Raw genomic sequence first — 12171 nt, forward strand, 5'->3', positions numbered from 1 at the left:
AGCACTCATTAACAACTTGCATTTCCACATACCATTTAAAGAGAAATATTCACAGAACGAAGCTTTTTAAAAACCAATTCTCACATAACTGAAATACTTAATTCACCTACATAAATTAAAAAATAATAATTCTTAAAATTCAAAATATTTCAACATGTATATCTTTTTATTGTTTAGATATAATAATTGTTCGTATACTGACATGATTAATACTGGTTCAGGTAAAACCTGTAACATAGTAAGCAAACTAAAAACGCGTAACAGGGAAGCACATATGATCACATTTATTATACAAAGCTTTAATTACATCTGCAAGTAACACCTGTAACATAATATTAACTTCCACTTCTTCACTATTACGTAGGATAAGGCCTTTGCTTCTTTTGGTAAGTTTTGTGGCTGTTTAATATTCTAGATGCTGGAGAGCCACATTTCATTCTGGATCAATGAATTTTGCTAATTTTCTAACTGTCTCTCTATTAGAGTGCATATAGGCCTTTGCTTCCCATAACATATTCATCAACTTCTCATTACTTTTTTCATCCATTGATATATCTTCAGATAGTTGTGGACTGAATCTGAAGTATGGTACACCAATGCTGGAACACCAAGCCCTGGCTCTGTCGACAACGCGTCCATCACTGGCTGTGGCCTGTACAAACAAAAAAACAAATTGCTATTATTAGATACTTGTCAACTGTCAATTTATTTTACATGTATTAACAAATTTGGACACGAGAGCCATTAATCTGCAAATTCTACTAAATATTTTGAAGTTATGCTGCAAAAGCATGTACTTAATTAGAAAGACCATGGAAGGAAGCAATTTTGACTCTTCTATCACTTTCCTGTACATGTTTGAAATCACATGATTAATATCTATTCAGCTATGATTAAAAATAAAAAAAACAAAGCCATAATATAAATACATATCTTTATTTAAAATTAGGATCCAAACACACAATGACTCAAGCTTATTAACATAATTACAAGATGCCTCATCACACACAAAATGAAATGTGCTACAAATATCCTTATAAAAAACTGTAAAAATAAAAATGAGAAAAATAATCAATTCATGATTTATTGATTGATTGGTTTCAGTGTGTACAACATAGAAGTTATTACTAATCTTTATAGGATAAGTAAGCTTTTTTTTAAAAAAAAAAAAAAAAAAAAAAAAAAAAAAAAAAAAAAAAAAAAAAAAAGCTTCATTTGAAGTGGTAAATAATGACGATAACCATGAGATAAAATTCCCATCATCTAAACATTCAATAATAATAATAGAATTTCAAAATGTACATCAAACATGTGGGGCTGGCTGGTCCGCATTTCAATTACATGGCAAAAGGCGTGCCACTCAAGCACTTTAAAACCTCAGGTGCCCTCCCTTGGAAAGAGTGATAGAAACCCCCTTCATGAATAAATTGTAAAACCAGGTCTGCAAAACCATAAAACCAGGTCAGCCATGGCTAGGTTAGGAATGTGTGGACAACTGTCAAATGGGCACCACAACAACAGAGGCAGATCCTTGTGACAGACGTCATGATCATCAGTCAGTATGGTCAATGTGCAGCCAGCAAAGGACAATGAGGGTCCTTGCGATAGGTCCCTGTGGAAGACCTCCACAAATTCGTGGTCTCATTTATTGACCGTAGTATGCCACTCTGTATTCCAAATCCTTAGAATTCGATGGGATAATAGCGATCAAAGATCTGGAGCTAGCACACCGATCTCAAGAGGGGGCTTGCTGTTAGCCAATTTGGCAGCCTGTCAGCAAGTTCATTCCTTGGGATCCCAAAATTACCCAGGGTCCAGGCAAAGACCACTGAGCATCCACATTGTTTGAGGGCAAAGAGGGAATCCTGGATATTCAGGATAAAGAGCCAGTAAACAGCACAAGGAGTTGTTACATTGAGGAAGGACTCACCAGTGCAGGAACAGATACGCTCAAGGGCATGTGTGATAGTGAACAACACCGCAGTGAGAACACCACAACCGTCTGGCAAGAAGTGTTAACATAAGCAAAGCCAGTGTGACCGGTAACCTACAACCCATCAGTATAGACTACTTCAGAGCGCTGAAACACACCGAGAAGGGAGAAGAATTGGCCACTGGAGGGCCTCAGGTAGACATCGTGATAGGTCAAGACAGAGCCGTGGATGGGAGATGCACCTTGGAGGTGTACGTGACTGGGCCCGGAGAAGAGGTGGAAGAGAGGAGAGCTGGAGTCCTGAAAACAAGAGACAGGATGCAGACAGCGATCTTATCCCAGACCTGGGCTGCCACTGCAGGAGGCAGATCTCCACATATGAAAAGGGGAGATGGCAGTTTGGGTAATCTGGGGAGCATCAGATGCGTAATACATGAGCAATCAACTGTTGTTGGCGCAGAACCCGCAGCGGTGGCACCTCTGCCTCCACTAGGAGTTTGATCACAGGGCTACCTCAAAAGAAACCAGTTGCCATTCACCCCACAATATTGATGGGACTGGGCCAATGATTTGTAGAGCCATAGCAGAGTGCTGTGTTCATGACCCAGGTGCTATTGCTGAGGCATCGAAAAGCACTGAAGTGCAACCGATATCTGGCTGGGGATGCGCTATACGGAAATGACAGAAGTGCATAACGCAAGTCTTGGCAGCCAAAAATTAGAAGCCATGAATAAGAGCCCAAGATTGCACTCTGTGTATTACTCCCTTCAGTCTGCATTCACTAATGCCCATAGTGGACAAACAAAAATAAATGCAAGTTGTTAGCATACAAATACAGGGACACAGTAGGTCTCATAGCTGCCACCAGACCACTGATAGCCACTAAAAATAAAAGGACACTCAAAACATGATGCTGGCTGCAGAACCCCATCCTCCTGCTGATGGGAGGTGGTATGGGAGGCCCCAAACTGTACCTGAAAAGTGTGACAAGAGAGAAAGTTCTAGATAAAATTGGAAAGGGGGGGGCAGGCCATAGAGGTCCCATTCAAGAAAGGTGGCAAGGATTTGGTGGCACCATGTGGTATCATAAGTTTTATCCAGATCAAAGAAGACTACAGGCATAAGCCGTTCGGATAGCAGATGGCAGGTGGACTAAATTATCTGCAGAAGAATGGCCTCAGTGAAAACCATACTGGGTCAAAGCCAAAATGCCCAAAGATCCAATACAGCTTTTGACTCACCATACATTCAAGTAACTTGGAGAGGGCATCGGTTAAAGTGATTGGACAATAGCTCTCCATCTAAAGAGACTGTTTACGCAGTTTCGAAACTGCAGTAATGACACTTTCTCGCTACTGGGAAGAGTACGTCACACGTCTGGCTCCAAGTAAAAGGTTTTTTGCCCTGGAGACCCTGAAGATGTGGGCTCCTAGAGGGAGCCCTGTCCTGGCAGGTGCCAGAAAAGATGGTTTCTTCTCCAGCCGAGAAGAAGCAGCAGGCCCGTGAACAGTGGGATTGGGAACTGCATGGGAGAAGAAAAGGAAGGGGGAAATGGTGGGGGTAAAGAGGAAAGACGAAGAGGAAAGGATGCAACATAAGCAAAGGTAGAAGTTAGAGATACCAGTGGAGATGGTCAAATTTCTGTCACACCTGAAAGTAGGACAGATGACCAAGAATTTTCGGAATTCCTGAATCTTCCTTTCATTTTTAAAGCTGGGACAATCTGGCAACCAAAGAGAATGCGGGCCAGACCAGTTCATGCACTTGGGCAGTGTGATGCAAGGACTCCCCACACAGTCACCACAAATAGGAGTCACATCACATCATGAAGAAATGTGAGCAAAATGGAGACACCAGAAACAGTGCAAGGGTGGTTGGAGATTGGTCTTCACACTGCAATAGTAACACATAACTTAGCTTTTTCCGGAAGGGCATCCCTTTCAAAAGCTAGGATGAAAGTATTGGTATAAACACAACTGTCCTTAGGATTAAATAAATGCTACGCCATGCCAGATTAGTCTAGTCCCAAGTTCATCAGATTGAAGGAGGAGGTCGCTATGGAAAATAATTCCCTGAGCTATATTTAAGGACTGGTGAGGAGTAATGCTCACTGGGATGTCTCCTAAGCACTCACAAGCACAAAGGGAAGCTGACTGATTGCCAGAAGAGGTTTTAATCAGTAGGGAACCAGATCCCATCTTGCTAAGGGAGTCAGCTTCACCAAACTTATCTTCAATGTGTTCTAAAAAGAAAGAGTAGTTTGGTAGCAGTGAAAATTTCCCTATCTCTCCTGGAACAAACCAAGTAATAGTGGGACCTGGCCCTCCTCTCAGGGAGTGGCCAGGGAGCAGAAGGCCGAGGAAGCAAAAGTAGGAGCAGAGAGAGAACCGTTTCTATCTAAAGAGATGGCCGCAGATGAGCGGTCAGTAGTGTGGAACTTAGCATGCATGACTTGCAGGTATCAGAAGTAGAGATCAATGCCCACAGGCTGGATGATGATCTGAGTGTGAAGATCCTAGGCATCTAGATGGATCATAAATGGACATGGCACTAGCACATGAATAAGTTAACCAAGAAGTTTAGTTATGCCTGCCTGCACTTCAAGTGTCTTTCTGTGTTGATCTCGAGATGGGATTTCTAGTATCCTTTGCACACTTTCATCTAATTCTAATAATCTTCTGCTGCAATGCAAAAAGGATATTTTGTAAAAATGATAACCAAGCAGCTTGTTGAACCCTCTTTATGGACCTAACATTCATTGCATGCCAATACATATTCTCCTCAATGGCATTTGTTGTTAAACATGAAGTGAACTAGTGAACTTAGGTTGAACTGTTTGAGTTTCAACCACATTCAAGAAGCACAAACAATTTCCATAAAACTATGAATCACTCTCTATAGAGTGCAAAAGAGCGCAAAAGTATAGAGCAGATTACTGGCAGAAGTCAGCAGGAAATTATGAATCCCAGATACTCGCAAGTAAAGTAATAGCATAGCTTATTTGCCACTCATACAACTTAATAGAATATCTGGACTCAGGGATATAAATTCCCCATGTCTCTGATGTTTAATATAAATTGATATGGACTTTTCCAGTACACAGACACCTTATTGTGGTCTGTGTTAAGTCACATAAATGCTTTGTCTGCACTATCTGATAAAAACATTTTTTTAAAAGTAGGTGCTGCCTCCTAATATGCGTAAATATGCATGAACCACGGACATGGTACAGTCAGTTGGCTTGCATGCCTGAACAATGCAGGTCAAGCACACTGGAAGATGTGGGTAAAGAGACCAGGCTATTTCTTGTAAATACCTTTTTACCATCACTCGTCTTAGAGTAGCATGGAAAGTGGTGAGGTTTTCTGCTATAAAAGTATTTGACCATCTGCCCAGTGATACAAAGTATTTAATGGAAAATGAAATTCACTTGAAATGCTAAACAAAGTCATATCTGCTTGACTACTCTTTCTATTCTACTCCATAGAAGAATGGAGAGAGGGAGAGAGAGGGGGGGAGAGAGAGAGAGAGAGAGAGAGAGAGAGAGAGAGAGAGAGAGAGAGAGACTGAACATATTCAGGTATATGTAAAAAAATAAACATGAAAAATTAAAGAAAGTTTAAGGAATCATGAAAATGGTCAACACGTTTGGATTATTGACTGTTTGTATCTTGTAACTTTTACTGTGAAAATCGCCAGCATGTTTGGATTACTGGCTGACAGTGCCTTGTAACATTAGGCAAAACAACTAGCTATATAGTTAATGCATACATCTTAAAGCAAGGAAAAATTACAGCCATTACATTTTCCAAGGACCTGTGTTACTACTGTGTGGCTTAATGATGATGGAATTCTCTTGGGTAAAATATTCTTGAGGTGAAATAATGCTCCATTTGGCTCTCCATGTGGATGTTGTGAGGAAAAAACATACTCTCAGGGGCACTCTGGAATGCTCTCTGTGTGAGGCACCTCTGGGCGACTCAGTGGCTATAAATAGCTCTGTTACCGATAATCCAGTCTGTCAATGTTGGTTAACTGTTGCAATAATTCGTATTGATACTACTACTTCCGATGGAGGCCTACAATTTACAAGTCTATTTTGGATGTAAATACTGAGTATAACATGAACGTCAGTTCGTCCGTTTTGGTTGATGTGTTGAAAAGACAGACTGTTTTTTGAGGAGGTCGTTTTGATTTTACTTTCTCTGTTACTGATAATCCAGTTGGTCAATGTTGGTTAACTGTTGCAATAATTTATATTGATACTACTACTAAGTCTACAGCAACGTCTTTGGAGCAGATACCTCCTCATGATGTTATTGGTTATCGGACGTTCATGTTCACTATGTCTCAAGTTCGTGGTGTTGGAGAAACATCGACAAATTTCTTTATTGCTAAACCTTTGTGTGTTAGGACCTGTAGGTCTTGTAAACTTTCTCATGATAATAATATTTGTGTGTGTGTGCGTGGCAGAGGGGTTGATATGAAATTTAAAATAGTTGGCGATATGACTGTATATAATAGTATGTAATAAAGTGGTGGTACATGCTCTGAACTGTTGACATAGAGCTGTATCCTTTTTTTTAAAAAATAAAAAAATAATAATCATCTACACATTGATCTTGCCAAAAGCCGAGAAGCGATTCTTCATAGCAACCAAATTTGGACGCACATGCTGGAAAAGCATATCAGCTTCCTATTTAAGAAATGGCAGCAACACAGGGCTAACAGCCTGTGTAATGTAGTGGGCACTGGTTACTTTACTCTCCACAAACACCAAATGTGACTGCAATTTGTATCTAGCTGAAATGTAAGTCTAGGATGGCTTCCAATGAAGGGCAACAAAATGCGCATAGGATATGGTTGACATATCACTGTGTCGCAAGGGTGTCATGGATGACAACCAAAGAGGTTCTGCTATGAAAAGAAATGGCACCCCAGACATGTCTTTGCTTGTCATTGGGGCTCAGTTCAAAGTGGGACTGATTACTGAAGACAATTCTGCTCCATTCAATCAGATTCCAGGTCGAATGTGCCTAACACCATTGCAAACGAGCTTGTTGGAGTACAGAGGTCAACAGTGGCCGGCACAAGGGGTGCCTTGGGCTCTGGCCCCTTCTGTCCTTTGAGTTCACTGAAGCACCAGTTGCATGTCTGATCAATGATAATGATGAATCCAGGGCTCTGAGTGCCTCTCTGATGATTGCTCAATCCTCACATTCTGTCATCTGCAGGTTCACTGCTTCCTTCCTGACATATTGTTCAGGCACCTGTCTGTGAGGTATAGTTACTGTCCAACTGCGTACACGAAATTAAATTTGCAAGCCTTTATGCCCTGGTGTTCACATGTCCCATTTACTATTCTTGCCATCTGTATGGTGAAATTGCGCTGTAGCATCACATGTTCATCAACCGGCTGCCACAGTTTACACTTTTGCATTTTCCATTGGTACCTGTAAGAATATAAATTTGTGACCAATTTGCCTAAACCTTTTGTGGAGTGTCATTTTGCCAGTGAGCACAGTCCTTTCAGGTGTTACTCCGTTAAACCTCCCCCCCCCCCCCCCCCCCCCCCAAGCAGTATGATCAGAAGTCTTTTCTGATGGCAATGGCACTTATATGGAGCGTAGCCTTGTTCAGAAGTGAAATGTGGTTGATAACAGTCCAGACAAGAAGAGAATAGAAGTTTTTGAAATGTGGGACTATAGGCGAATGATAAGGAGTACATGGGTAGTTGGATAACTAATGAAGAGGTTCTGAATCGAATCAGAGAGGAAAAAAAAAATTATGGTACTCAACTAAAAGAAGAGACTGTTTGATAGGGCACACCCTGACACACAAGGAATAATAATGAAAGGAAATAATAATGGCAGGAAACGTGAGGGGAGGGGCTAAAAACTAGAGAGGGAGACCAAGGCCAGACTACAGTAATCAGGATCAGATGGATGTAGGGTTACATTAGTTATGCACACATGAAGAAGCTTACACAGGACAGACCAGCACAGAGAGCTGCACCAACCCAGTCTTTGGGCTGAAGACAACAACAATAAGATGGTGATAATTCTAATCTATCTTCCCAAACATTAAGAAATTATAGCTGTAACTGAACTGGTTTGTTGGACTACACTCACCTTAACTTTGTGAAAGAATCCAGGGGGTATGGCTGAAAGTAACTTGGGTCTGCTTATAGAGAAAACAAAACACAAAATCTAGGTACCTCTGCATCCCTGTTATGGCCCAGATGACACAACTCTTTCACCAGGTGTGGAACAAACATGTCTGAACATTATTTTGAATCTTCATAAGCACCCTTCTCAGTTTATGAGCCATTCCTGAATATATTTCCCAAACAGGTATACTGTGGGACCTTTACTATACTGCTTTTGCCTGTGAATTTTATTCCATGTACTGTAAGCAAATTAAGAATGAAATGAAAAGAAATAAGATTTTGGGAAACATTTAATTTTAAGACAGAGAGTACTGTTAACATCCTGTCAAAATTGAGGTGTGGAAATCCAGGCAAGCTGCATAGGGAAACAGGACACTGTATAAAATTTGTGACTGTACCAACATAAATATATTTTCCAGTCATAACCATCACCTTGTGACGATTGATATTATACTGCATGTCCCATAATTTTGTCTGAAACATATTCAATTCAAACTCAGCAATAATTTTATACTCTACTGTCTTTTTGATGTTTCTTGGTGGCTCAGTGTTAAAGTGCCAGACTACAACTCCAAAGGTTCTGGATTTGACTCCTAGTCCTTCCTAGGATTTTAATCTGTCACTTATAACTTCATTCACCTCTGGCAATATTTGTGATGTGAAAAATGCCAATTTGCACAATGATTTGGAGTCAACTTTAAACTGTACATCTTCCAACAGCTGGCTGGATATGTGAGATTAAAGGCCTGAGGAAGACAACAGCACACCAGATCTGACAGGACCATGCCTAGTAAGCCACTGTGGTGTTCAAACCAACTTGTGGGTTGATGGCAGCTTTACTACCCTCCTTTTATTAACTACACATGCTCTTAAATCATTTACAAGTTCTACTCCCTTTTACAGTGCCTCACATGTACAATGATGTTTGAGTACTGCATTGAGAGTCCACATTCATTTTGGTTTTGATACCAAAAGGGCAGACAAAATCTTTCAAGATATATGTTAACACAAGCTATAAAAACACAGCTTTAAATATTGCACTTTGTTAGCATACATCAAAACTTTCATACTCCAAAAAAGGGATATATAGAGCAGACATAATGCAGGCAAAGTTGAACATTTAATTTCTGCGCATGCACAGAAGTTTATCTATTTTCTCTCCATCTTGCCTGGTTTCAATGTCATCAAACCATATGCATTGGAACAGGGACCAGTGCAAGGGTGAAATATTTCAATTTCAAAACCACTCGTGTCCTACAGACCTTTTAGCAGTAAAATAACAAAAGTTTTAACTTCAGCCACATGTGTCTCTTTGGTGTTTCATTTCCAGACAAAATTGCCCAACACTTCTTATGCACACATTACTACAACACATATTCTTTTGAACATACCTTCATCAAAACACAAAAGGAAGCACTCTAATATCGATTTCACAATTCTGGCTGCACCTCTTGCATTTGGTATGTAAATGATAGAATTTTGAGGTTGTGTTCTTCCATTTCTTCATGGAGGGTTCTTTGTTCATTTGTCTTTCCTAAGTAGAAATTGTTATTTTCAAAACTTATTTCATTGCCATCAGCATCCATCTCTGTATCAGTTTCATGTTCCCATTTCACACTCATCAGACGATTCTGAATCAAATTTATCATACAATTCTTCTGTTTTGACTTCTTCGAGTGAGCTCTGTATTCTCTTTCGTTTTCTTCATAAGCACAAATACTGTAAAATGAGCTTGCATCATACAGTGACGAAAAGCAAAGTGACAACAAGATATTTATTTCACTTGGAAAGCAGTTAAAATTGCAGTATTAGACAACAATGGGCTCAATTAAAATGACAACATTGAAACTGCTGTAAAATTTAAAAAACTGACACTGGGTATTATTTTGATTTTTGTTACACTAGAACTGTCTCAGTGTGTTCTAAACACTCCACTGTATGTTTGCGAAGAACTATGGGAACTGAAACTTAGTGTATCTACAGGGCTATTACAAATGATTGAAGCGATTTCATAAATTCACTGTAGCTCCATTCATTGACATATGGTCACGACACACTACAGATACGTAGAAAAACTCATAAAGTTTTATTCGGCTGAAGCCGCACTTGAAGTTTCTGCCGCCAGAGCGCTCGAGAGCGCAGTGAGACAAAATGGCGACAGGAGCCGAGAAAGCGTATGTCGTGCTTGAAATGCACTCTCATCAGTCAGTCATAACAGTGCAACTACACTTCAGGACGAAGTTCAACAAAGATCCACCAACTGCTAACTCCATTCGGCGATGGTATGCGCAGATTAAAGCTTCTGGATGCCTCTGTAAGGGGAAATCAATGGGTCGGCCTTCAGTGAGAGAAGAAACGGTTGAACGCATGCGGGCAAGTTTCACACGTAGCTCGCGGAAGTCGACGAATAAAGCAAGCAGTGAGCTAAACGTACCACAGGATGGTGCTCCACCGCACTTCCATCATGATGTTCGGCATTTCTTAAACAGGTGATTGGAAAACCGATGGATCGGTCGTGGTGGAGATCACGATCAGCAATTCATGTCATGGCCTCCACGCTCTCCCGACTTGACCCCATGCAATTTCTTTCTGTGGGGTAATGTGAAAGATTCAGTGTTTAAGCCTCCTCTACCAAGAAACGTGCCAGAACTGCGAGCTCGCATCAACGATGCTTTCGAACCCATTGATGGGGACATGTTGCGCCGAGTGTGGGAGGAACTTGATTATCGGGTTGATGTCTGCCGAATCACTAAAGGGGCACATATCGAACATTTGTGAATGCCTAAAAAACTTTTTGAGTTTTTGTATGTGTGTGCAAAGCATTGTGAAAATATCTCAAATAATAAAGTTATTGTAGAGCCGTGACATCGCTTCAATCATTTGTAATAACCCTGTAATTTAATTTTTTACATAATTGTTAGATAGAGAGCTAACAAGAGTTTCAGACAATTACGAAAATTTAAACTAATAATATAAGTAATTTCTAATGTGTGGAGTGTTCACAGCAGACTGTGTCAGAACTACAGGGTTAAGTATTGTATAATTTAATGAGTGTACCCAAACTCTGTCCCTAAACACAAGGAGTTTGTACTGAAATACACAAAGTATGGTGTTCATTCAACATATTTTCAGTGATCACTGGCCACAGAATTAAGTGGTATAATTTAAGAGTTTCATCAGTAATTCTGTTCTTTAATAAATGAATAATGGGAGGACTTGAACCATTGCACCTAAATCTACATAGTTTTCTTATTTTTCCTTTTCTTATTAAGATCATGAAGCCAATTCTCTCTGCAGATTTGGATTGTAGAAGCACTTCAAACTGTTAACACTCAGACTTTCCCGAGAAGTTGCTGATGTGTGTCCACGACACTTTGTCATTGTAATACTACTTATGAGGGTACATTTCATTCTGTTCATTAAACGCATATTTCATATTCATTTCGGGAAATGATAAGCACACTGATGTGTCTCCAAAAGCCACCACCATCATCGTCGTCGAAGGAAAAAGGTCATGAATATAATTTTAACCGTCCTCCCTCCCCCCATATATTCTGATAAAAATAGATGTATATTTCTCTTGTTTAGGAAACATCATATTTTCATTATATAACCTAAATGATAAAAGTTAGTATGAAACTGCCAAGACAGCACAACATGTAAGCCTGATGGCGATATCCTTCAATGTACATCTTGACAAATAACATTTGTAAAGTAAAGAAAGTTCATTGGTACAGTTATAGCCACAGCAACGTGCCTCAACACACCCAATTTCCCATTATGGTTGAAAGAAAGATGATACCTTTTTTGAGTAAAAGTGTGATCTTGGTCTTCAACTGTACTGATTTTTGGAGGTTGCAGTATAATATAAATATGGAGCTGGAACTTTTATTGAAAAATATACTTTAAAATATTGGTAAAGTATGTTAATATCCAGAAAATTATCTTGAGGCAATTTTGTTCCATTATCATATACATCATAATTAGCATCCACCATTACCAGTGCATGACATCTACAGACTAGAAGCACTCTGATCATCTCTTCGCGAGAGTGATACAATAAACAAAA

General features: G+C 39.8%; 1 protein-coding gene across 1 annotated transcript in view; it reads right to left on the reverse strand.

Annotated features, from left to right (window-relative positions):
- Nucleotides 1–268: 268 nt before the first annotated feature.
- LOC124605794 (85/88 kDa calcium-independent phospholipase A2-like) overlaps nt 269–12171 on the reverse strand; it is a 170782-nt gene continuing 158879 nt past the window's right edge. Inside the window, exon 12 of the mRNA XM_047137686.1 lies at nt 269–652. Coding sequence (XP_046993642.1) covers nt 434–652 — 219 coding nt within the window. The 3' untranslated portion in view covers nt 269–433. The remainder of the gene's footprint in view (nt 653–12171) is intronic.

This window comes from Schistocerca americana, chromosome 3, assembly GCF_021461395.2.
Source record: "Schistocerca americana isolate TAMUIC-IGC-003095 chromosome 3, iqSchAmer2.1, whole genome shotgun sequence".
Lineage (NCBI taxonomy): Eukaryota > Metazoa > Arthropoda > Insecta > Orthoptera > Acrididae > Schistocerca > Schistocerca americana.